The sequence below is a fragment of the Balaenoptera acutorostrata genome, chromosome 21 (assembly GCF_949987535.1).
Source record: "Balaenoptera acutorostrata chromosome 21, mBalAcu1.1, whole genome shotgun sequence".
NCBI lineage: Eukaryota > Metazoa > Chordata > Mammalia > Artiodactyla > Balaenopteridae > Balaenoptera > Balaenoptera acutorostrata.
The window spans coordinates 3,434,246-3,459,759 of record NC_080084.1 but is presented as its reverse complement, the minus strand read 5'-3'; the positions used below and the strand labels follow the sequence as shown (position 1 = coordinate 3,459,759).

Genomic DNA, 25,514 nt, shown 5'->3' with positions numbered 1-25,514 from the left:
CAGAATTTCAGTTTTCTAGGAGAAGGCTGGGTCTGCCCACACCTCCTCCTGGAACTCTTCATGGGCCACTGCCACAGTCCTAGTGTGTCTTGGCTCGTGACCTCAGGCCTGGACACACGATTCCTCCCTGAATGTCTGCACAAGCCAAGGCAGGGGTCTGAGGAGGGTCTGCCTGATGTAAACCCAACTCACTCTCGCGGCAACCAAGGTTCAACCTCCCTGAGGATGACACAAGACGCCGTCTACACTCGGGGCCTCCTGATAAGCACGTGCGCCTGGATGCTGTATACACGTGGGGGCTGGATGTCAGTTCTAGGGTGTAATTCTGTGTTTATGTGTTTAGATTGCTCTGGAGACTTGTTCCTAATGGTAACTGCATAGCTACATCTTCAAAGCAGGGGTGAAAATCAGAACTGAGCCGGTGACAGACGCGATCAGAAAGAGCCAGAGGAAGATCCGGTCGAGAACTTGAGCTGCGAACTTCCAGTCCTGCACCACCTGCAAAAGAGAAAAAGACGCCTCCCATTCAGGATGCTGGGCAGCTGCTCTGAATTCATTTCAAGGGACTTCAGGAAGAGTCCTATTCAGATTTACAGCCCTGCAGTTTTCCAAACGCACCTGACACATCCCCTGCAATATAGGCTTCCTGGGACCTCACTGGCGGTGCCCAAGAAAACAGCCCATAATTCAAGTTCATGGGAAAACACTTTCATCACCGTTGAGGATGTAAAATTGAAAGAACAGAATCATTGATGCGTTTGTAAACGTTACTGATTGAAATGGGAAAAGCCTGATTTTTACCCAAATAAAAAGCCAGCATCTCTTACTGTGATGCTTCCTGATATGACATAGGAAATAAATCACAAATTTATAAGTTAAGAATTTTTGTGGTCACTTGACTCAGGCCCTCTTTTCCTCCACTCCTCAGGTGGGTGGGGCTGCAATGGACACTCCTGGAGGAGATGACAGGAACTGGTGAGGGAGAGAGGAGACCAAGTCCCTCTGGAGGAAGGGAGGCTGGGGAGACTGGGCAGTGGCCAGTGAGGGCAAGGTCAGAGCAGGACGAGCTGCAGGGTCGGCGGGGGTCGGGGGGAGCCTCAGAGACGGGGCCAGCAATCTTTCAAGGGAAAATAAGTGTCCCATTTCCACTACGTGGGGATTTGGTAAAGATGGAACCAAGCAGGACGCCTGCCGTTCTAGAAGGAACATAGAAGCTGATGCAGAACTTGAATGTATTTTGTGCACATAGAGGTTTAGAAATAAAACCTTGGGGAAAACCACGAAGAAGACAGATGAAAATGTTAAAAGTTTCAAACTTAAGTGGGGGATTATTAACGATGTGAATCATCTTAAATGTTTTGTATTTTCCAAATTCCCTATACTGATGATGTGTTATTTTTATAATTTTTAAAAAAGCTATTTAAATCTTTGTATTAGAATTTCTAAAAAGCACCAGGAACTATATTCAATATACTGTGATAAACCATAATGGAAAAGAATATGAAAAAGAATGTATATGTATGTATAACTGAGTCACTTTGCTGTACAGCAGAAATTAACACAACACTGTGAATCAACTATACTTCAATCAAAATAAAATTAAAAAAAGAATTTCTAAAAGATATAAAGAAAGAAACAAACAAAAAACCCTTAAGGATAGCTGTAATGTTTTTTCTATAGCAGCATTTTTTCTAGTGCTGTTTAAAACATTTTTCAGTGGATGAAAAACATGACAAATTGTAAGAGAGGAGAGGTACTAGGCAGTGTCTACATGAAAAGTAGAGGATATTTCTAAAAAACCCTATTCTTTCATAAGTTTGTTTATGAGATCAGGATCTTGGCACTAAGTTTCACTGATTTTAGAGTAAAATAATTGAACCCTATAAACTGGTGTAAGTATTAACTCGTTTTAAGCAACAGACCTGTTTTTGTGCTGAGTATTTATATGTCAAATAATATTTTCCTTCCACGGGGGAAGGACCATGTAGAGGAGGGAGGGAAGACGGGGAGAAGAAAGAGGAGGATTGACATTTACTGACTGCTTACATAATCATGAGACCACGTGCGCTGGGCACACAGTGCATGTTTTATACTTGACGTCACTAATTCCTCACAGTAACCCTTCAAGGGAGGTTTCAGAAAACTGAAGTTCAGGTCAAGTAGCTTTTCTCAAGTCATATGGAACATGGGTAGCATCTGCATGCAGGACCATTTTGAGTCTGAAATCCACACCCTCGTCACATTTCAAAAAATAAATCTGTTTAAATCTGTGAACTAAATATCTGTTGTTACACCATGTTTTTGTATAAATTTAAAAATTGATTCTTTCTGTTTTCTTTTTTCAAAATATGCTGAATAGAGATAAACATCATCCCACTAAAAGTGAGAGATAACTGACCAGAGACCAGGATAACCAACTTAAAATGTAGAATTGAATTATTTTAGATAGAATTAAGGCTACTTATAAGAAATAGTGCTTAATCTATAGTTGCTCCTCTTTTGCTCATTCTGTTTTTGTGAACTTCTCCCTGAAAATCCATACTGAAGTCTCTATTTTGTGTCAGGGCTTGTTTTAAATTTTATGTGTGTCAAGCAGAGAGCTAATAAGGTCACATTTTAAACAAGGACTCATTTGCTGTAAACAGACGTTAAAATTTCAGTCCTGGCTTGCGGCGGTCCCCTCACCTGACTTATGAAATGCTCTTTCTTCACGTGGCTGGAAATGTATCTGATGGAATCCGCAGCCTTTTCCAGGAAAGCGACCAGAACTTTTTCTCCATCGCTAATCTGCTTTTGTTTCCTTTTTTCGAGGACTTTACCTCTCACTGCCCGTTTACTCTCCTCTTTATCCGGGAAAGAGTAGCCATCCACGTGGTCCTTCATGCAAAGTAATTTAGGAAGTTTTTGCAGAAACAGCCGCTTAACCCAGGGGGCCATGGGGTGGTAAGTGGAGGGAGATCTGTGGTGGACGTTGATGACAAACATGGTGACGATGATGGACAGGGTGACGAAGACCATGATGAACAGGAGGTACTCGCCAATGAGCGGGATGACCTTGGAGGAGGACGGGATGATGTCTTCAATCACCAGGAGAAACACTGTCAGGGAAACCAAGACGGAGGTGGATAAGGAGAGCTTCTCCCCCTCGTCAGAAGGCAAGTAGAAGACAAGCACTGTCAGAAAGGACAGCCCCAGGCAGGGGATGATGAGGAAGAGGGTGTAGAACAGGGGCAGGCGGCGCAGCACGAAGGAGTAGGTGATGAACGGGTACCGGTACGCTCCGTCTCTCCTGCTCCCCGCCGTGCCCTTGGCGTTGAGGATCTCCCACTCTCCGTTGTCGAAGAAGTCTTTTCTGTCCACATTCTCGTCTATCAGGACGAGGTCAACCATGGTCCCGTTGTAAGTCCAGGATCCGAACTTCATGGAGCAGTTCTGCTGGTCGAATGGGAAGAAGGTGACGTCCATGGTGCAGGAGCTTTTGTAACTGCCGGGAGGCGTCCACACCATGGTCCCGTCGGATTTCACGATGGCCTTGGTCACGAGCGAGCCTTCGAACCGTCCATCAGCGCTGTCGAAAAACGGTTCACCTGATGGTTAGTTGAACACATATTAACTGTTTTTTTTATTTTCCCCACCGTCGTACTATTTGTATTTTATGACTTTCCTACCACAGGGTCAAACAATATTTCCAAAAGGAATAATTTTCTCGTTAAAGTTGTACCTTTCTCTTAATTATTTTGGCACAATCAGGCTTTTCTATTTCTCCTCCTAATCCGACCCGTGCACTTTTCTACCGTGATACTTACTTTTCAAAGAGAACTATGTCAGGAAGCCAGAGAGATTCTGACGGAACTTTAATATACTGTAATTATAATACTATAATAATGGAATACTTTAATATACTGTAATTAATATACTGTAATTTTGTTCTGAAAATTCAAGGTATTAGAGTTTGGAATCTTCAAGTTTATGTTAATTTACTAATCCAGTGTTTTATTTTAAAAGGAAAATTCATCCACTTCAGACCTTATGACCCTATCCGTGACTCAGGGCAGGTCAAGATACAACTTGAGCCAGCCTGGTCTTTGATGGTGCCCAGACTCTCACACCTGTCCAGTCTGGGATTTCCAAAATTGCCATGACTACCTCACAATTTAGAGGCTCAGCAACAAACACCATTGATTCATGACCTATTTTTTCAGCCTATTTTCTCCTAAGGAACAGAAGAAAAGCAAAGATAGCTCTAACTCAGTTTATTCTAGGAGAGTTGGTCCAGTGATATTGTAATCTCATGATAATGGTATTGAGACAAATGATTTTGAATATCAATCAAGAGTCTTGGACAAAGATGCATGCAGCATGTTAATGGGAAACTTCCAGTATCTGCTGACTACTCTTGAGGACATTATAACTTTTATCCAATGAAAAAATATTTCCCAAGAATCTCCTTTTAAGTTCTAATCTGAATTTATTTTGTGAGTACCAAATCCAGTTTTAAATTATATTCCTAATGCTGTTAGCCTCCAGATGCTTGCATATTTTTCCTTGTAATAGAATGAAATCATTTAGCATGTTTTACAGGGGCTGGTGGATCCAGATTAACAAAACTGACCATTAATTGATTGAATTATGAAGGATGATGTATGGATGACCCAGTTACAGCAGAAGTGGACTTAAAAAGATTTAAGATCTAGAATCTTATGAAATCTGACCTGAAAATTAATTATTCCACTGTCTGTCATGTGGACAGTTGAGGAATGATACAGGAGAAGATTAAATGACATTTCAGGAAGTTGGGAGGGTATGCCCAGTGTGAGGCTTCCTGGTGCTCAGTGATGCCAACTTTGTCATTAAAAAATCAGGAGTCAGCAGATAGATGATTCACTAGATGGTAAAATACTGAAATATGCATGATGCCTGGAAAAGGATGGAACTATACGCACCAGATGAGACACCGTCTCTCTTAGGCAATATTTGTGAGGCTTAATCCTTGAAAAACAAATTTAAAAAGATATGGGTCTTTAAAAAGCTACGCTCTAAAGGATTAAATAAAATTGCATGACTACTTATGGAAAACCATGCATATGAAGACTGACAGTTTAAGAGCCCAAACTAATAAAGCATTTACCATGCTTACTTGGTACTCACAAGCTTCTCTCTTCCTTCCTCTTCCTCTGCCCATTTTGAAAAGCAAATGTAATTTCCTTCCTATGAATTATTTGTCTCCTGCTAAGGAGATTTCTACTACCGGCAGCGAGCCTGAATCCCAGAAATGCTGAAGGGAACTCAGAGCAGCATTTTTGGTTTGTTTTCACTTTTACATTTTAAAATTTTCCTTACAATAAAAGTCAGTCTACAGTTCTACAGGCAAACAGTTGGATAATCACTAATGCCATCAAGATACCAGAATAGCTCTGTTGCCCCCAAATTTTCCTCGGGCTGCCCCTTTGTAATCAACCCCTCCCATATCCCCAGTCCCTGGCAACCACTGATCTATTTTCTGATCCTATAATTTTGCCTTTTCCAGAATGTCATATAATGGAATCATACAATAGGTAGCCATTCCATCCCGACTTCTTTTACTTATCAGAATACATTTTGGATTCTTCTAGGTTGTATTAGTAGTTTGTTCATTTTTATATTAGTGAGAAGTATTCCACTGTATGAATATACCACAATTCTTTTTTTTAATATAAATTTATTTATTTATTTTATTTTATTTACTTTTGGCTGTGTTGGGTCTTCGTTTCTGTGCGAGGGCTTTCTTTAGCTGTGGCAAGTGGGGGCCACTCTTCATTGCGGTGCGCGGGCCTCTCACTATCATGGCCTCTCCTGCTGAGGAGCACAGGCTCAGTAGTTGTGGCTCAGTAGTTGTGGCTCACGGACCTAGTTGCTCCGTGGCATGTGGGATCTTCCCAGACCAGGGCTCGAACCCATGTCCCCTGCATTGGCAGGCGGATTCTCAACCACTGCGCCACCGGGGAAGCCCTATACCACAATTCTTTTTATCCATTCACCAGGTAAAATATCTGGATTCTTTTCAGTTTTTAATGATTATAAATAAAGCCACTATAAACATTCTGTAGTTTTTTGGGTGAAAACCATTCTTTTTTTTCTCTTGGGTAAATACCTAGGAGGGGGATGGCTGGGTCATAGAGTAAGTGTACGTTTAACTTAATATGATACATACCAGAGAGGCTGAATCATTTTGCATTCCCACTAGCAACGCATGAGCATTCCAGCTGTTTGGCACCATCTCCAGTACCGGGTATTGTCACATTTAAATGTTTAACTATATTATAATAGTTGTAAAGTAGTATCTCACTATGGTTTTTACTATGCATTTTCCTAATGACTAAATGATGTTGAGCATTTCTTCATGTGCTTACTTGCCATCCACACATTTTATTTGGTGAAGTGGTTGTTAAATCTTCTGCACATTGTTAAAATGGGTTGTCTGTTTCCTTCTTACTGAGTTTTTAGTTCTTTATATATATGGAAAGTATATTTCTCTATATAAAAATAGATCCCGGGCAGGGAGCGAGCTGCAGGCCCACAGGCGATGAGCCCCGGGGACGGACGTGCACTCGGGCAGACTGGCTGGAGCTGGGCTCTTACACTCTGGCTCCGTCTTTAAAAATCAGTGTTAAGCGAGCACAGTCAGTGAGCCCAAACCCACAGTTCCTCCGCTTGGAACCTAAAGATCTGAAAATCAAACTGCCTGCTTCTGGAATTCAGTCTTCTCTCTTCTACAGGCACTGCCCCTCTTTACCGAAGCCCGGCTCTACAGCCAAGGAGGACGGTGGGGAGCCCACATTCTGGGGACACGTCCCAGCAAACGCACACCGGCCATACAGACTGTGCTCAGGGAAGCGGGCCAAGCCCCGGAGGGAGAGGCTGTTCAGTCAGAAAGATTTGTCTCGCTCACCGGACAGCAAGATGAACAGCTGTGGCCAGAGACAGCACAGAGACAGTGCTTCAGGAGGCTCACAATTTGGGGGGAATTAATTCATTCCACAAATATGCGAGGCTTATACCAGCACTGCGCAGGGCCGCCTTGCCCTCCTAGCCTGGGGCCGTCTCAGACAAGAACGAGTAAACTAACGGGCAAACCATCACCACACCCTGTGGTCACTGCCATGAAGGGCGCGGTTCAGGTGTAAAGATGCAGGACGGTGAGTGGACAGGGAAGGAGGTTCGGATGTGATGACATCGCAGCTGAAGCAGAGGGTAGGAAGGGGCAGTGGGTGCTGTGGAGGGCAGGTCAGCCGTGGCCGCTGTTCCAGGATGAACAGCAGACGTGAGTGGGTGGATGAATGAGGGACACGTCTCAGTCCTCGAGGAGGATATAAAGACAGCTCCAGTGGATTCAGGGTGTGTTCTTGACCAGTAAAGGAAAAGGGGCAGGTGGGACTTGAGGTCATTGCCGCTTACTTGGGGGTACCCGAGAGAGAGAGAGAAAGAGAGAGGCAGCCCTGAATTAGAGTTCCACCCCTGCACTGTTCTTTACTAGCTGTGCTCCTCTGCGGGGTTAAGGGAGACATTCCTCACCATCTTGGGGTCCTTCTGATGCTAGACCTGGGGAATCAGAGATGCTCTCCCCCCCGACGTGCCCATCAGAGCGGCTCACAGAATTCCCAGCAGGTTGTGGTCCACCATGATGCTGGCTGAGCCCCACACCCCAGGGCCACTGCTCGTCTTGGGGTCAGCTGGGTTAAGGTGAGGATTCAGAGCCCAAATCCCCGGTCCTGCTCTCTAAGGAACTGTGAGGCTTTCTGGTCACTTCCCTGCTCTCTCTGAAACCGTGGAGGCATTTGGAGATTGATCTCCTGTCTCTGCCTTCTTAAAGCAGTAGATTAGAAACAATATCCAGTGTTCACGGAGCATGTCCTGGCCAAGATTCCCAAAGCCCTGTACAAACATCAGCTTCACTTTGCAGCAGTCCCGGGCTTGAGAGCTTGTTATCATAGGAAACAGGGGAGCTCAGGGTAGGTCAGGGCCAAATACCAAAGTTAATCTCTGACTGAGAGAAAAAATGGAAACATACTCCCAGTCTAGCTCTCTTAATTCTGAAAAGTGCAACTTCAAATGCATATCATATATATTCCCTTAAAACTGTCTTTTCTTACATATATTACCTGAAATATCACCCATAAGTGTCGAGATATTACCAAATTTCATTCAAACCTAAATCATAAGACTTTTAAAAACTATAAGTCATGACTTTTTTATAATAAATAAATTCTTCTAATTATTCTTAATAATTAGAAAAATATTATTATAATAATTAGTAATTCTTAATCCCAAGACCAAAAGATAGTAAGGAACAAATATTCCTTGCTGGTGATTGGCAACCTCTGGGACACCCTTGGTATCTTCAGTTATCTCAAAGTCAGGTGTGAAATTCCTAAAACTGAATTAATGTTGATTCACTTTAAAGACAGCAACATGACATATTATATGTCTCATATTCCCATAATATCTATGAGTTGTCAAGGCCAAGAAATGGGCTTTGTCATTAAGGATGAGAAAGCCTACAAAGGTGGCACCAGGAAATGACTTTTATTGAGTCCCCACTACGTGCCAGACCATGTAGGAGTCACATTCATGCACACAATCCCGTTCAACCTCCCAGCGACACTGTGAGCTAGGCATTGCCTCTATTTCCTAGATGAAGAGACTGAGGGTCAGAGAGGCGAAGTGACCTGCTCAAGTTTATACAGTGACACTTTGGATTCCTGACTCACTCTGCTTGAATCCACATGAATCAGAAGACCACACGGGTCTCCTCTGCTAAGGTCAGAGTGAGGCTGTAGAAAAGGAAGGAAAATAAGATGGTGAGGGAGGTCTGAGGTAAATTCCTAGACATACAAGTGCCATTGCAGGTTGTGAAAGGCTTTGGGGACATGGCCCAGACCTTACGGCAAGGCCGTCCTTTCCTTGGGTTTCCTTGGGTTTCCTTGGGTTATGAGATAAACCAGCTTCTTGGTTTTCTCCTGCAAGCCAGCTGCAGGGATTCATCCAATGAGGTCTTCATCATGTTTCTGAACTTTTTGTTGATCTAAAACAGGAATCAGCTGTTGGAGAGACAACACCAGTCTAAGGTGTTGGCCTGGGCAGAGATTAAGGAAGCTTGCTTCCCCTGGGGTCACCATGGAGCTAGGATAGCAGCCGGCTCTCAGCAACACTGAATCTTACTGGTTCATTGGAGTATGCCTCCAGCGGTGCAGGCCCAGTGCCCTCCACCATCCCTGGCACGTAGTAGGTGCTCAGGAAGTGCTAGTTGAGTGAATGTACTTGACATCTGTCGTCAGAGTGATTATTCACACGATAACATCTAGGCAAAGGGCCAACCCTCCTGTCATTAAAGAAGGGATATTTTCATCTTCCATCCCCTTTTGGGTACCTACGGTGCAGTTTTCCTACCCTTGACAACGACGAAGCAGAATCTGAGCGGCTAGGGCAGTGAGTATTTCTCACGGAGTTTTAGTGAGTTAATAATCTATTTATGATTTATATGGTCTTGATTACTCTCTGGAAGTACGAAGGAGGAAGACAAACGAGTTTGTGAAATAAAATCAGTAACATAAAAGTAGCTCCATGTAGAGGACTTTTTCAGGATGTCACTAAATTTGTGCTTGTAAAGGTCTGTGGTTGAGAGGATAGAAGAGAAATGTCTAGATATAGCAGATGAGAATGAAGGAAATAGAAGATACAGCAGAGGAATTGGGTAAACAAACAACAAATAAAAAAACCAAGCATCTCAGTTGCATATGCTATCAGGAGACATGCTTTTGGTCCAATTAGGTAGAATTTTATTCTCTCTGTGGAAATGAACTAGGGAGCATTTTTCAGTGTCTGAGAGGGCAATGACAAAAGAGGAAGGTTTGGTCATTTTTGTCTTTATTTTGACTAAGGTAGACAGGGGTGATTGGAAAGAGTTTCCTGTAGGTTTGCTCTGGTGTGAGAGCTTTGGGAAGTCGTGTTATTGGGAAGCCTATTCAGGTGGGTCACAACTTCTCCACTTTTATGGTTTGTAGAACTTCTGATTGTAGAACTGATCAGTTCTTTTAGAACTGATCCTGCAAGAGCCAGTTTAAATGTCTCCTCCCCTTGGAAGCCTTCCCTGATTTATTCCCTGTTTCATTGTCATTATTGTAATGACCCAGTTCCTTATGTATATACTTTCCTTATGGTGTTTATCATATTACAGTAGTTGTTTTTTACACAATTAACACCAGATCCTCTCCTTGAAGTAGGGCTGTTTTGTGCTCTGTACATCCAGGATCTAGCAGAGTGCCTGGCCCTTAGCAGCCTCTCAATAAACCCTGTGGAATGAATGGAAGATGGAGCGAACGCTAGCCTCATTCTGTCCCACATGTCTTTCTAGACCAACTCCATGAGACGTCCCAGAGGTTGAGGAATCGAAGCCTTAGAAGGCCAGGATTAGGAACCGGACTCTACAGGGACAGCCCTGAGAGGAGGGCCGGACGTCTCCCGTCAGCTCCCTCCAGTCTGAAGAAGAATATGGTTTCTTTATACAAGCCAGGCTGCACCTAATAGTGTGTAACCCGAGGCAAGTCACTCCAGTCCTCCAATCCTGTCTTCTCATCTGCAAGGTGGGAATAATAACAGGCCTGTCCTAGGAGGTGGCTGTGAGAATTGAATGCATTCATTCCCGTGACACAAGTGGCAGAGTGACTGGGCACTTGGCAGGTGCTCAGTAAATCTCAGTATTGTTGTTGGCTACTCTGAAACTGATGTCTGTGTAAAACTCTAATGGTAGTTTTTTTTAAACATCAATTTTATCTTCTTTTTATCATCCCTTTTCTTCTGTCCTTTGTTTTCCCTTTGTAGTTTTAAAAAGCTTTAAAAAAAGTATAAAAGTAACATTATGGTGGAGCTCCAATGCCTCCTCTTCCAAGCAGCCTTCCCTGCCTGCCACCCAAGCCATAGATTCTCCTTTCTTTTTTGTTGCCACATTGTTTGTGCCACAACATAGCCCTTATTGACTAATACCTACTGTGACATTCCTGCTCCAAATCCAATCTGTGTGAGTGGAATAGTTTCCTAATATTCTCGGTGGTTTCTCCCACTTCGGATCCTCCTCTAATTTAGAAACAGGCCTTGATGTTTTGTGCGAAGCTGGATGTGCAGACAAGGCCCTAACTGGGGAAGGCTGGTTCCAGCCAGGTGAGGCAGACTCTTCAGTCTCTGGTAACGGGGGTAATGATACCTGCTCTGCTAATTCAGAGAGGTTGAGAAATGTAAATGGATAAGAGCCATGACAACCCATTGCAAATTAATGCAATGAAACCGTGTTACTCTCGTTACTTCTAGGACATGGGAACCAAAGTCCCCAGCTGGCTTTTCTAAGTGTCAGCTAGCAAGCCCCCACCTCCCCCTGGAGATTTCTCTTGCTCTGTTTTGGGTGTTGGGGGTTTTTAGGTGTTGGTTCTGTCTTGCCCTGGAGGCTCTCACCAGGCCACCGTGATTCTGGGGCATAGGTTTGCAAGAGGTCATTTCTAAAGTACAGCTAGAAACCAAGGAGCAGTGGTTTCTTCCCTCCGTGTCTGACATTGTTCTCTTTGGCTGAAATGACTCCCTATTTCCAAAATCTCAAGAAAAGTGAAAAGTCCCTACTATTTCAAAGGCCAAGGGTCCTGGACCACTGTTTTAAGTGTAAGAGCTTAACCTCAAGGAGCAGCTGGAGGAGGTGTGTGTGAATCAGTGAGAGTCTGTTTGTTTGTTTTATTTTTGCCAAATTCCCAAGCCTATTTACACTTTAACAGAAAAGTTTTTCTTCTCTTCGCTGAAAGCTCAAATACAGGACTTCTTACTGATTTTTATGAACTCAAAATACCTCCAAATTCCACTTTAGAAAGTGCAAAAGTGGGATAAGTTCTGAGGAATGAGATAGGTATATCAAAAAGTACATTTATTTAAATTGTATTTTTATATCTACATTCCTTGCTTATTATTTTCTCCTGGACATTTTTATTTGCAAGTAAAAAATATGCAGATCCATTTCATAACATGCTAACATACCTACCAAGAAAAGAATCAGAGAACTAGAAACTAGTAAAATTTATAATGATTATCCAACTCTGATCAAAGTTTTTGGGTGGGAGAAATTTGATGACACTAGATGAAGTCTAGGAAATCTCCTTACAGTCTCTTTTATCCATTGTTCCTTATAAACAAACCATCAGCAGAAAGACCTGAACAAGTCTACTAAACCTGAATAGATAACTAATTCATTTCAACATAAACAAGCGAAAAATATGTTTGTACATTGAAATTAAGTGAGATAATTAACATATCCCCACTGGGAAGATTTTAAATCTCTGGGAGATGAGGCAACATCCCATAAAAAACCAAATAATTGCTAACAAAAATAAAAAGTAAGCAATTAAATCAACCTTCTCACCTCCTATCAAGGAAGTGCCAATATTTTCTCCTTTACATGACAGATGCAAACTTGGATGGTAATTATTTCCTGGCAACTCCAGAAAGAGCAGGAAACAGGCTATGGCCAAGCTAAGAGCTGAAAACCATTCACATGCTTTTCTAGTCATATCAGGAAAACGGAGATTCATCATTTTGACTTGGGCTTCACCTTGTTCTGAAGTTGGTGGTGAGTGGCCTCTGTCGTTCCCTGTTTTCTGTTTCTAGGGAACAACGTTAGGGGAAGAGTCAGCCCAGGGAGGACCAGGGGGGAGGAGGGAGATTTTAACATCCCTGATTTTCTTATCCAGTTGTGGTAGCTTACATGGGGATAAGTTGCGCCCTGGAACCTTTCCCCCCTTTCTCCACGTAGCCCAGGGACCAGTGTCAGAGTCACCCTCCTACCTGCCCACGCCAGGAGCAAGAAGACAGGGCAAGGTGTGCCTACGAGCTTCCAGACTGACCTCTGATTCGTGCAGGAGAGAATACAAAAGAATAAACCCTTCCCCAAACTCTCCCAAATATCTCCCTGAAGAACTCAATATGCTCTTTGAAATCATTATTTTTCAACGGGAGCCTTTCCCAGTAGAAAGAACGGGAACAGTTAGGGGGGAGCTACAGGCCTGGGACTGACAGGTACCTGCTTGAGCCACACGTTTGTTGTCATCAGCTGATTCTTCTCATCCTAAGAGAATGAAAATTAAATTCAAATTAAGTGAAACTGTGTACTGGATTTTTTTTTTTTTTTGTCCGAGACTTCCTGAGTCTTACCTTTGAGGGGTCCAAAGTGAAAAGGATTCTCAACTGAAGAACAGTTAAATGGCATTGAGACCCTAAAGTATTATGCATATTTTGCTTAAAATGAAAAATAATAATTAGAGCAAGTAGTAGTTCACTGTGGTGATGTTTATATAAAATTGCATAACCGAAGGCATGGTAAGGGTGTGAAGTAGAATGAAGTACTAGCTAAATGGGAGACGGGCTTTGCATGATTTTCTAGAAGGAATCCTGGGCGTTGAGTCAGCTGGGTTGGACGCATGTGTGCACTCGTGGTGGGGGGGAGGATTTGGGCAATGGCGGAGGATTATTCTGCGACTTTGGGGACCACGGCAGAATGATTCTGCAGAATCGGGGTTGTTGAAGTTCATGGATTTCCCCAGGAACATCATGGCAGAAATGTGAGCCCGACAGGAAAATTAGTGGAGAGTGTTAGGGTGTGGCGTGTCAGGGAAAGGTATGGGGCCCTGAGGGGATCCGGGAGGGGATGGGGTCACCCAGGCACTCACTCTGGTGCTGTCACCACCTGCTGTCGCTCCCCGCAAGCACCCCTGCCAGCCCCGGCTCAGCCCCCCCTGCAGCCCTGCCCCTCCCCCTGATGCTCACCTTGGTGGCTGCGGCAGGACCGCCAAGGGCGATGCCCTCCTAGCAGGCACACGCCCCACCTCCCCCGGGGAAAACGCCCCTCCTCCACGCCACCCACGCCCCGCCAACAGTGTTGCAATGAAAATGACATTCTCATTCTTTCCACGGGTCACTTCACTGGCTTCTTGGGGCAGGTTTTATTTTTAAAACTGAAACGGCAGACGTGGGGAAAGAAAACAAAATCAAATGTTAGCCTCGAGAATGGGTGAAGGAATGCATGTTCTTTGCAGCTGAGGGCCGAAGATTACTCACCACATCCACCAGCTGAGATATTTTCAACCCAAAATATACTTTTATGGTGTCATTAGAGTGTAATACAGGGCGAACCCATTTCTGGTAACCTAGAGTGTAATACAGGGCGAACCCATTTCTGGTAACCTTGGAATAAATGTCTGAGCAGCGCATCTTCTTCTTCGGCTATGGACCTGAATCCTGCGGCCGCTCTAAGACATGAGGGGACCCGAATTAACCGGGGAGGCGGGACGGCTGGGTCCACATTCTCCAGCCGGACATCGTGTATTTCTAAACAGCCTGATTCAGCAGAGGCACGGTTGAGGCTACAAGGGTTCTCTGTAAACATTCTCCTTACCCACCCCAGCTCCCTCCCCAAACGCACCGCTCAAAGTAGACTCTCATTCTACTTCTTTAATGTTGTATCTGGATGAGGCGATGGACGGTCACTGAACTTATTGTGGTCATCCTTTCATGACGCATGCAAGTCACATCATTATGCTGGGCCTCCTAAACTTCCACAGGGCTATATGGCAATTACACCCCAATAAAACTGGAAGAAAAAAATAATTAAAAGTAGACTCTATACTTTACCCAGAGCTTTGCCTTCTTACAGGGCTTTCTCATCAAGAGGTTGACACCTTGACCCCAGAAGGATCATTCACAGCCACGTCTTGCCCCGTGAGCCCCTCCTGACGGAGGCGGTCTCTGCCTGCTTGCACTGTCCATCACTGCGCCTGGTCTGGCCCCTTCACATCCCTCATCAATTTATCATGCATCTGTCCCTGTCTGTCCTCCCCTCGGGTTTCACGATGGCAGGCACAGTATCTGTGCTATTTGGTGATGTTCATCCAGCACCTAGCACAGTGTCTGGCCACAGCAGGAGCTCATTTGATGTCTACTTAATGAATGAACCAATGAAGGGAGAGCCAGGCCATTTTCCATACGTTCAGCACATGTTCACAGAACACCTACCGCATGCCCCGCAGGTTCCTTCCCTTCCTCCTGGGGAAGTCCTCCCTTACGGAGAGCTTCCCTGGCCAAGAACCAGGTTCTAACAACAACTCTTTTCCGCCCCAAGTGTACAAAAGCCTAAGAAACACCCTAATTTCAAGCTTTAACACTCAAGTTGAAGAAATGGTTTAGGAACATGGCCTAGAGGTAAGTTTTGTTTCCTTTCAGTGCTATGCTATCCAATTTCAAACCAGGAAGCTCTTTGTTGTTTTAAATATGGCCCCTTTCTTCCTCTGTCCAGCACCCTCTGAAATCCTACAATGACTCATTCTGCACCATCCGCTTTCCCATAGAAAACCTCTTCTTCCCACTGAGAGACGCATGTGGCTGGCAAGGTCACATGCAAGACACACCCGCACGTTTACCCAATGAAAACCCCGAGAGTCTTAGTGGGAAGAAAAGCAAAATCGCACACATGCTCCACATGTGCATGAGACCTTCACTTTACTGGGGAGTCGTGACTCAAAATGTAATTCGGAATGCTCCTCCTGGGGTGAGCAGGGCGCGGATACGAGGGGCTGCATGCCGTGGCTGTCCCCACCCTTTCTCTTCCGCTCTAGAAAGCTGGTGAAGATGAAGATGCTGAGGGGTGGTAGAGGTGTAACCTTATGTCTGTGCTTATTGACTCAAAAGCCTAATGGTTCTCAAACTTCGATACTTCAACTACTCTTAGCCAGCAGAGAGGCATCAGGAAGCAGGTCAGCGGGTGGCAGCCAGGACAGCCCTCTGTACAGGCCCTAAAACCTTCCTGGAAATGTGGGCAGTGGGAGGATAGGGAATTGAAATTCCCCGAAGCCTCTGAGGGAAGAGGCTGAACTTCCCGAATTCCCTACCCGCACCTGGGCTTAGCTTCCTAAGCAGCGCGGCAGCTCTGATGGCTTCCCAGCTCCTCCCAGGACACCACCCTGATCTCAGACTCCATCATCTCCCTCTTGGATTCGTGTGCTGCCTCCTAATTGCTTCACTCTTGCCCCTTTTATAGTCCATTTTCCAGCAGCTAGACCATTGCTTAAAAGCAGAAGAGGATTATGGCAGTTTCCTGCTCAAACTGTCCCCATGGTTTCCCATCAAACTTAGAAAAACACCCCCAGTTCTTACCGTGGCCTCCCAGGCCCTAGAGGGTGCCCACCCTCCCCCACCCTGGCCTTGCCCCTCGTCCCCAGGCCTCAGCCCATTTGCAATCTTCAGAACTTGCCCAGGAAGCTCCTGCCCTAGGGAGCCCACACTCACCTCCTCACGGCGCCCTGCCTTGCTCACGTCTCCTCCTCAAGAGGTCACTGAGGTGACACCATCTAAGGATCCCTCCCCACACTGCGTATGCACTTCATATCCTGTACCTTTGAATGTGGGCACCGTATCCCGCATCGGAGCTCCTGATGGTGCTGTGTGCCCATCTGCTTGTCGTCTGGCTCCCCTACAGCATGCCAGCTCTCAGGACAGTGCCGGCGCCGTGGCTGCCGAGCTGGTACCAGCGCAGTTAGTTGGCATGTGTTTGCCGAGTAGCCTTGGAGAGTTTGGGCCGGAGCTGGACCCCGCAGGAGAAGGAGGAGCAGGGGGGCCGCGGCTGTCCCCCACGCCCGCCGCCCCCCTCCCTGTGCAGGCAGCCCCTCCCCTAAGGAGGAAAGCGCTGTGTGCTGGGCTCCGCGCTGGGCCTGCAAGTACCTGCCCGCCAGCTACTCGGCCTTCTTCCCTGTACAGGTGCCAACTCCACTCAGGAGCCGCGGCGCCAGCTTCAACCCCCCCTCGCGGCTCCCCTCCAGCCAGGACGCCGTGACCTTCCTCAGTCCCTGCGTCCCAGCTCCGCCCGTGAGAGCAAGTCACTGAGGACAACGTCTCATGATGGTGGAGGTACACCAGGAAGGCGGAGGACAACTGCACGATGTCTGAACCAGCACACACACGCCACACACACCCCATACACACACTCACACACACACCATACACATAACACACACACACCATACACACACTCACACACACACACCATACACACACAACACACCACACACACACCACACACTACACACCACACACACACACCCCATACACATAGCACACACACACACCATACACACACTCACACACACACCATGCACATAACACACACACCATACACACACTCACACACACACCATACACATAACACACACACACACCATACACACACTCACACACACACCATACACATAACACACACACATACACACATGCCACACACACCACATACAACACACTACACACCACACACACACACCCCATACACATAGCACACACACACACCCCATACCACACTCACACAGACACCATACACATAACACACACACACCATACACACACTCACACACACCATACCACACACACACCACACACTACACACCACACACACACCCCATACACATAGCACACACACACACACCATACACACACTCACACACACACCATACACATAACACACACACACCACACACATAACACACACACACACACCATACACACACACCCCATACACATAACACACACACACACCCCATACACACACTCACACACACACCATACACATAACACACACACACCCCATACACACACTCACACACACACACCATACTCACACACACACCATACACATAACACACACACACCACACACACCACATACAATACACCACACACTACACACCACACACACACACCCCATACACATAGCACACACACACACCCCATACACACACTCACACACACACCATACACATAACACACACACACACCATACACACACTCACACACACACCATACACATAACACACACACACACACACACACACACACACACACACACACCATGGGCTTATTAGCTGGGACAGCCCTGCATTATCATAATTTTGGACATGTGAGAAGGATCCTAAGACTGCACCTTGGACCTTCCTTCCTGGCAGGATAACTTTACTGTCAGTTTGGAGGCAGTGTGAGTTGCATGTTGGGAAGGATCTCCTAAGACTATGACCTGACCTCCCCATCCCCTGCCACCCCCGAAGCTACCCCCTCTGTGAGGACAGCTGGACCCTGCTCTTCACCAGCGTCCAGAGGGAAGCGAGCAGATCTGCTCTCAGAGACCCGTGTGTTTGTTTTGACCCTGTTGCCCATGTCAGAAGGTGAGCTGCCATCTGAGTCAAGGAGGCAAAGGCGTAGCTCTGTACTGGCCCTTACGGACTGGATGTGTGTCCCTTCAAATCCATACGTTGAAGCCCTAACCCCCAGTGTGACTGCATTTGGAGACAGGGCCTCAAAAGAGGCAATTAAGCTTCAATCAGGTCATCAGGGTGGGGCCCTAGTCCGATAGGATTGCAGAACTCATAAGAAGAGGAAGAGAAACCAGAGATCTCTCCCCAGGCAAGCACAGAGGAAAGGCCATGTGAGGACACAGCCAGGAGGCAGCAGTTTACAAGCCAGGAAGAGAGCCCTCACCAGAAACCGAGTTTGCTGGCACCTTGATCATGGACTTCTAACCTCCAGAACTGTGAGAAAATAAATTTCTGTTAAGTCACCCAGTCTGTGGTATTTTGTTATGGTGGCCTGAGCTGGCTAGTACAAATCTGCATTGCCCAAAACAGACCTTACCAAAAAAGAAAAGAAAAAGGCCAAAGGTTGAATGTTTTCTGCCTAGTATCTTCCCCAAAATAGAAGCTGAAGTCACTGATGTTATTGGAGCAGATGTAGAGACAGGCCCAAAACTGTTTCTGGTTTGTTCTTCTTGTAAAATAGAATGTTATGAGGAAGGGCAAGGGCTTCCATGTTGATTCTTTGAGGCTAAGGCCTCAGTAAACATTAGATGACTTTAAGTGAATGAGCGAATGAATGAATAAATGCACAAAAGGCTATAACGGCACTTTCTGTGCATGGGAGACCAGCTCACGGCTCCAGAGGATTTGGAACCACAGATGTTCTCAGGATTTCCAGGACAAATGGTCTCTTAAGAAATAAATGGATTCCTTCTAAAATACGACACAAATGAACATATCTACAAAACAGAAACAGACTCACAGACATAGAGAACAGACTTGTGGTTGCCAAGGTGGGTGGGTAGGGGAGGGGTGGAGTGGGAGTTTGGGATTAGCAGATGCAGACTATGATATATAGGATGGATAAACAACAAGGTCCCACTGTGTAGCACAGGGAACTAAATTCAATATCCTGGGATAAACCATAGTGAGAAAGAACATGAAAAAGAATATATACATGTATAACTGAATCACTTTGCTGTGCAGCAGAAATTAACACAACATTGTAAATCAACTATACTTCAGTAAAATTTTAAAAATACATTAAGAAAAAAGTGGATTCCTGAAAAGTTGTGTGTAAACCAAATTTTTGCAAATGGACTTCTGTTTCAGCTTAATTAGACAAGACCACTATTCTAAGATACATCTCAGTGATTCATTGACAAGTCAGGAAACTGCTCTTGGAAGATGAGTGAGTCTCCCACCCACCTCTGCCATGGGGGTTTGCAGTCCCCAAAGTCAGCTTCCTAGGGGAGGGACGGGAGGACATTTGTACTCGTAAATAATTTCAGCATTAATTAAAGAGGAAGGAAAGAGAAATGATAAAGACGTGAAGACAGCAGAGCCAGAAGGGACTTTCATGGTGATGCGAGCCCCTCATTTTACGGGTGCAGACCCAGGGGACGTGCGAGGGGTCACCCAGCGAATGGGGGGGCGGGCTGGCCTTCTGAATCCCAAGCTGCCATCTGTCCACCGTCCCATGAAGTTCACTGAGGACTGAGGAGGCAAAAGACTGTTCCCTCCACCGTGGTCTTACTGCCACATGAAAACCGCTCCAACAGTTCACGTCTGTGAACACATATTGGCTGTTGCTGCTCTTTCTGCTGCTGTGCTGTCAGCACTGTATTCTCCAAACTGTTGCTTCACGCTGTCTATCGCGGGGAAGCATGGTGCTCTACAACCAGGTCCCGGGGAGTACTTGTTTGGTCAAGGGGACACACTCGGCCCTGCTGAGGGTGCTCTGTAATCGCCCACCCCGCCTCCCCGAAACCTCCCTCTGCTGCAGGTGGCACCTGGCACGCTGCTTTGCTGCGGGGTTCGTTGGGGGGACTCTTGAACGGGCGCTGCTCTGGGGTCGCTCTCTGGGGAGGGGGACGTCCAGTGCTTTACAGTCACAGAGCAGAGCCACCCTGCTTCAGACCAGACAAGGGTCTCCCCGCATTCCCCTGCAGCCCCTCCGCAAAACACACACACACACACACACACACACACACAACACACACTAGGTCTAACGCACATCTTCAGAGGATGTGTGCTGCCTGTTAGAGATGCTTTTCACCATCTCTTTTGGTAAAAAAGGAATTTTCGTTTCTTCCTGAAACATCTTTCTCCCCCTTTCTTCTCTTCTCCCCACTTAATTTTTTAATCCTTTTTTGCTTCCGTGCTGCACTGCTTGGGGGATCTTAGATCTCCAAAGAGGGATTGAACCAGTGCCCTCAGCAGTGAGAGCGCAGAGTTCTAACCACTGGACCACCAGGGCAGTCCCATCCCTACTTAATCTTTGTCTCATTTTTCTTTGTCAAAATCTTTCCCTTGGGACCAGACAAGCGGCCCCGCAGGCAGAGGGCAAGAAGAGGGAGAACCAGACAGCACATGTGGACAGATGGACAGATGGACAGACAGAGATGCAGCACCCTGCCTGATTCTAGTGCTTTCCTCCACATGGAACCGGGCTGGGGCAGAGCTGCAGGAGGGTGCGCTGCTCTTGGCTCCAGACACCGAGTCTCCTGCCAAACTCATCACTCGTTAGAACGAGAGTCCAATGAATATTTATTCAACGTTGAGAGGCCCTGGACTCAGACCCAGAGACGAGAGGTCTGGTCCTGATTCCAGGCTGTGTGAGCTCAAGCAAGACCTTTAGCCTCTCCCAGTGAAAAAAGGGAGCGGTGATGGGGAAGGTCCAGCCACTCACACGCCCAGCGCTTCTAGGCTCTTTACGTCCATGAGACAGCCACAAACGTGACCTCTTAGTGCCAACATCTGCTGTTCCAAAGGTACACAGAGAGCTCAAGATTGAGATGCACCCTTGATTCGAGAACAGCCCTTCACACCTGGCTGCAGCAGAGAAGGCATCCAGGTGACGGTGACCAAAGCTACCCCGGGACTAGACACTCTCTGGGAGGACCTTAGGGCTCTCTCGACCCCAGTGAGTGGAATCACGACAGATCTGGATGGGGCGCCCAGAAACAGCTTGAGACAAATTTTTCTTTGGAACCCACGACTTGAGTTTCTGGTCTCTTTATTCTTCGTGCTCCTGTGTCCTTACCTTTCTTCAGGTGCTCAGACCCTCTGCTCTCTCCTCACCCCCATATCAACAACTGCTTTCAGCAAAATTTTGACAAACTCTCTTATACCAAAGTATAAATAATTGATAAAACTTAATGGATGATAAAAATACAATAAGCTAGTAAATATAACAAAAAAGAAGCAGACTCACAGATATAGAGAACAAACTAGTGGTGACCAGTGGGGACAGGGGAGGGGTATCATGGGGTAGGGGATTAAGATGAACAAACTATTAGGTATAAAATAAGCTACGAGGATATATTGTACAACACGGGGAACATTTTATAGTAGCTATAAATGGATTATAACCTTTAAAAATTGTGAATCACTATATTGTACACCTATAAGTTACATAATATTATAAAGCAACACTACTTCAATCAAAAAACTTAATGGATGAAACTTCCCATGATTATTTACGATTTTATTGAAAACAATACCATTGTTTATCCTCAGCTAGGAGAGTAAAGAAGTAATTGAAGAATTTCAAACCTCAGCAAGTATGGTTGGGAGAGGCGTATTTTTTGTCTGACACCTTTTGGTATATTTGGGGTTTGCCTTTCATTATCATCACCTCGTCCAAAAAAAATCATACCACAAATAGCCTCTTCTGCCGACACGCAGAGCTAGTCCTCAGGGTGGACTCAAATAATAAATATTTCATGGCTTCCTGCTAGCATGAGAGTTTCTTAAAACAACCTTGTTTTATTCCTCCTTGCATCCCACATACTGGAACGATTACTACAATATGGTAGATCTTCAATAAATATTTTTTTGAATGAATAACACACGTCATCAGGTGGAAAGAGTGATGGGAAGATGAAGAAGACACAGTCCCTATTTCTGGGAGCAGACACAAAGCGTGGCCATGACAATGATCCTGCCACCAAAACCAGAAATGCAGAGATGAGGGCTTGTCCCTTGTAATTCGAAAAAGGTAGTCTTGTGTAACAAAAAGAAACTATTTTCTTTACAATGAGTAGTCAATTTAAAGAACTTAAGGAAAGGTGGTGCAGATCTAAAAATAGCAATAGACTCCAGTGGATCTAGAACTACTCACAAGTTCCAGAGTTACTGCCGGTTACTACATGGATTTGTTATAGATCAGTGATGGATGTATACAGCTCAGTCTACATTCCCAAACTCTTGCAGCCCACACAGGAAGACAGGGACCAGGCCCTCCTCCGATTCCAACGTTCTGTGTAACTTACAACACACAGAGGAGGGGGCAGAGGTGAACCAGAGGGTGGTTTCTCTGTGGGCAGAATGGTAGGAATCAATTCTTTCATAGGAAATAGGATGCTCTCGTAATTAAGGCAGAAAAACACCAGACATTAATTGTACAGAAACTGATTACTATTTTCATGATTAATTGCATGCTAAAACACACAGAAGTTGATTGTTATTTTTATGATTGGCAAGTTGCACTTAAGGCTTTGCAGAGACCAAATTTAGTGATATTTGAAAGTGGGTTTGCCACTCTCTGCACTTAGAAATGACTGTGTGTTTCTGAGCCCCAGGTACGTAGCAAAGGCTACATTTTTGAAGATATAATGACGTTCAGGTGTGTATGCCTCACAGCCTTATGACTTTTAATTCCAGGATTTATTTCAGGACTTGGGCAAATCTATCTCAGTGCCTCTGGTTCTCTATCTGAAAATTACAATAATCAGATGTGGCAAAAATACTAGTGACAAATAAATACAAATTGCTAAAGGAATAACACTGTTTTCTCACCATCTGGCTCCTAGCTCTGTATGGTTTCTGGTGTCATGGAAGAGCTTTCTGTTCTTAAGTTACAGGAAAAGTGAAATGATTCCAAAACCCAGAAAACTGGCAGGAGACAATGACCATTTTCCCCTAAACTTTTCAGTTATTTTCTCCCTCTTTCCTTTTCACTCTCTCTCTCTCCTTTTATTTGCCCTCATTCTTTATTAAGAATTCCTATATTTTCTGGTGGATAATAGTCACAGAAAACTCACACAGGTTCATAGATGTCTGATATATATTTCGTTTAATTCTGATGTACATACATACTGAATATACCTACATACACAAATTTATGAAAATATTTCTGTCTACATGATATTTTGGATAATTATCTGCACACAGATATAGTGATTGTTCATAGATAGGATATTAAAATGTTGATATAGTCAATTCCTATGCTAAATATTTTAACAATTCTCTGAGTACCATTCAGTGCATTTGGTAAGATTTTCCCTGCTTTTATATCTTCGTACCAAGCTGATAACGACTCAAAAGGAATAACACAATAAATGACAAAAGCATAAATATTATGGAATTCATAGATATGATTCCTTTAGCAATATACAGATTTCATAGACTTACTCATCGGAGCCACATTTTAAAGGCTATCCTAAAGATACCTACACATTACATTTTGTAATTCTAACATTATCAGCACTAACGATGATCAAGTCTTCATTTACTTTAGCTTGAGCTCACCTGAGCTGGTGACACTGAGGGCGCTGAGCACCGGGATGAAGTCTGCCAGCATCGTGATGTCAGCTTGAGAAAGATAATTCCTTCTTTTGTCACAACTGGGTATTTCCATCGGAAAGGACAAGAAAATGCAGTGCTTCAAAGTTCAGAGCGGAACCCGGGGAAAGTGGACACCTGGAGAGGGTAAAATGGGGTCGAACCAGCTCACATCAGCGCGATGTCACTGAAAGTATACCTCATTGATTTCTAGTCGGCTGTCAGATCGTGTAAGTCTGAGAAATATCTCTGGGTCCTAACTCCTGACTTATTAGTTCACTCTCTCGCAAAGAGATGCAGGGCAGTGGAGAGAAGATGAACCCAGACAACTTCTGAATGTTCTGAGCTAGTTTTCTCATGGTTGGAGAGCTGTGTGAAAGGGAAAAACCACATATGAAAACATGCAACATGGAAGCTAGTGGAAGTTTCTCCTACACAGTGTTCCTCCATCATCTTTCATTTTGGACTTGGAGCTTCAGAATAGTGAACACGAGGGGGTCAAAAGGTACAGACTCCCAGTTATAAAAACAAGCCCTGGGGATGTAATGTGCAGCATGGTGACTAGAGTTAACAATACTGTATTGCATATTTGAAAGCTGCCAGAAGAGTAGATCTTAAAAGTTCTCATCACAGAAAACAAATTTTGTAACCATGTGTGGTGATGGGTGTTAACTAGACTTACTGTGGTGGTCATTTCACAATGTATACAAATATCGAATCCTTACGTTGTGCTCCTGAAACCAACATAATGTTATATGTCAATTGCACCTCAGTTTCAAAAAGGAATAATGACTACGTCCTTTAGGGTCGTCATCTAGCGGTTCTCACGTGCTTTAAGGTCAGAGCATCCTCTGTGGTTTCCTGGAGGCGGCAGGTCCGGCGGACCCTCCACAGGAGAAAGGACAGTCGGAGTGTCATCTTGTTCACCACGCTTGGATTCATCTTGTTCACAGTTGGTCCGATTCTCACCTAGCTCAGTGCTGTCCACATGCAGAGGCCCTCAAGAAATGCAAATCTGGCAAGAGAAAGTTAGGGCTGGAAAGAGAAGAGGGCCAGGTGGGAGCAGAGTCACACGATGGGGCCCCAGTTCTGGAGCAACACACTCTGGGCACTGACCACTGACCTGAGCTACACTGATTTAATCCAATTTAAAATTTCCCTGTATCTCATTCAAGTCCCCACCGTGTGCATTAGCAACTTCCAAGGTGACGCTCAGCAAGGTACCAGCACAGAATTAAAACAGCCCTGGCCAAGGAGGGGGAGGCAGGACTGCGTCCCCTCCCCCAACCCCCTCTCCGCTCCTCCCTCAGAGACCCCCTCACACCATGCGGCTGTCCCCTCCCCAGACCACGGGCTCCTGAGGACGGGCTGTGTCCTCTTATCCTCTCTCCATGACATCCCCAGCGCCTATCACTTGTGAATGCTTCAGAACGAAGAGGAAGGAAACAATTAGACATTGATTTCCTATCCATCTGATTGCGTTCCAGGCCCGCAGTGAATTTACAGCTGTCTCAGGAATCAATTAGCCACTAACCCAAGGGTGCAGGAAGTATCACCT

The 25,514-nt window shown here is 45.3% G+C and overlaps 1 protein-coding gene across 1 annotated transcript; it reads right to left on the bottom strand.

Annotated features, from left to right (window-relative positions):
• Positions 1–381: 381 nt before the first annotated feature.
• LOC103019114 (neuronal acetylcholine receptor subunit beta-3) lies at positions 382–23,975 on the bottom strand. Its single transcript, XM_057537490.1, has 10 exons — positions 23,924–23,975; positions 14,248–14,310; positions 14,122–14,210; positions 13,088–13,132; positions 12,563–12,671; positions 7,631–7,709; positions 6,929–6,947; positions 3,807–3,862; positions 2,686–3,568; positions 382–498 (listed from the first exon to the last, which is right to left on the bottom strand). Exons 1-10 carry the CDS (start codon positions 23,973–23,975, stop codon positions 382–384), a joined length of 1,512 nt encoding a protein of 503 aa, XP_057393473.1.
• Between the last annotated feature and the right edge of the window lie 1,539 nt (positions 23,976–25,514).

What these genes read in the sequence shown, in the direction of transcription:
- LOC103019114 (XM_057537490.1), bottom strand. Translation starts at nt 23,975, where the DNA reads ATGCTGGCAGACTTCATCCCGGTGCTCAGCGCCCTCAGTGTCACCAGC. An exon ending in TATCTCAGCTGGTGGATGTG is followed by an intron (nt 13,133 to 14,121) that starts GTGAGTAATCTT and finishes TCATTCTCTTAG; the next exon opens with GATGAGAAGAATCAGCTGAT. An exon ending in CAAACGTGTGGCTCAAGCAG is followed by an intron (nt 12,672 to 13,087) that starts GTACCTGTCAGT and finishes GTTGTTCCCTAG; the next exon opens with AAACAGAAAACAGGGAACGA.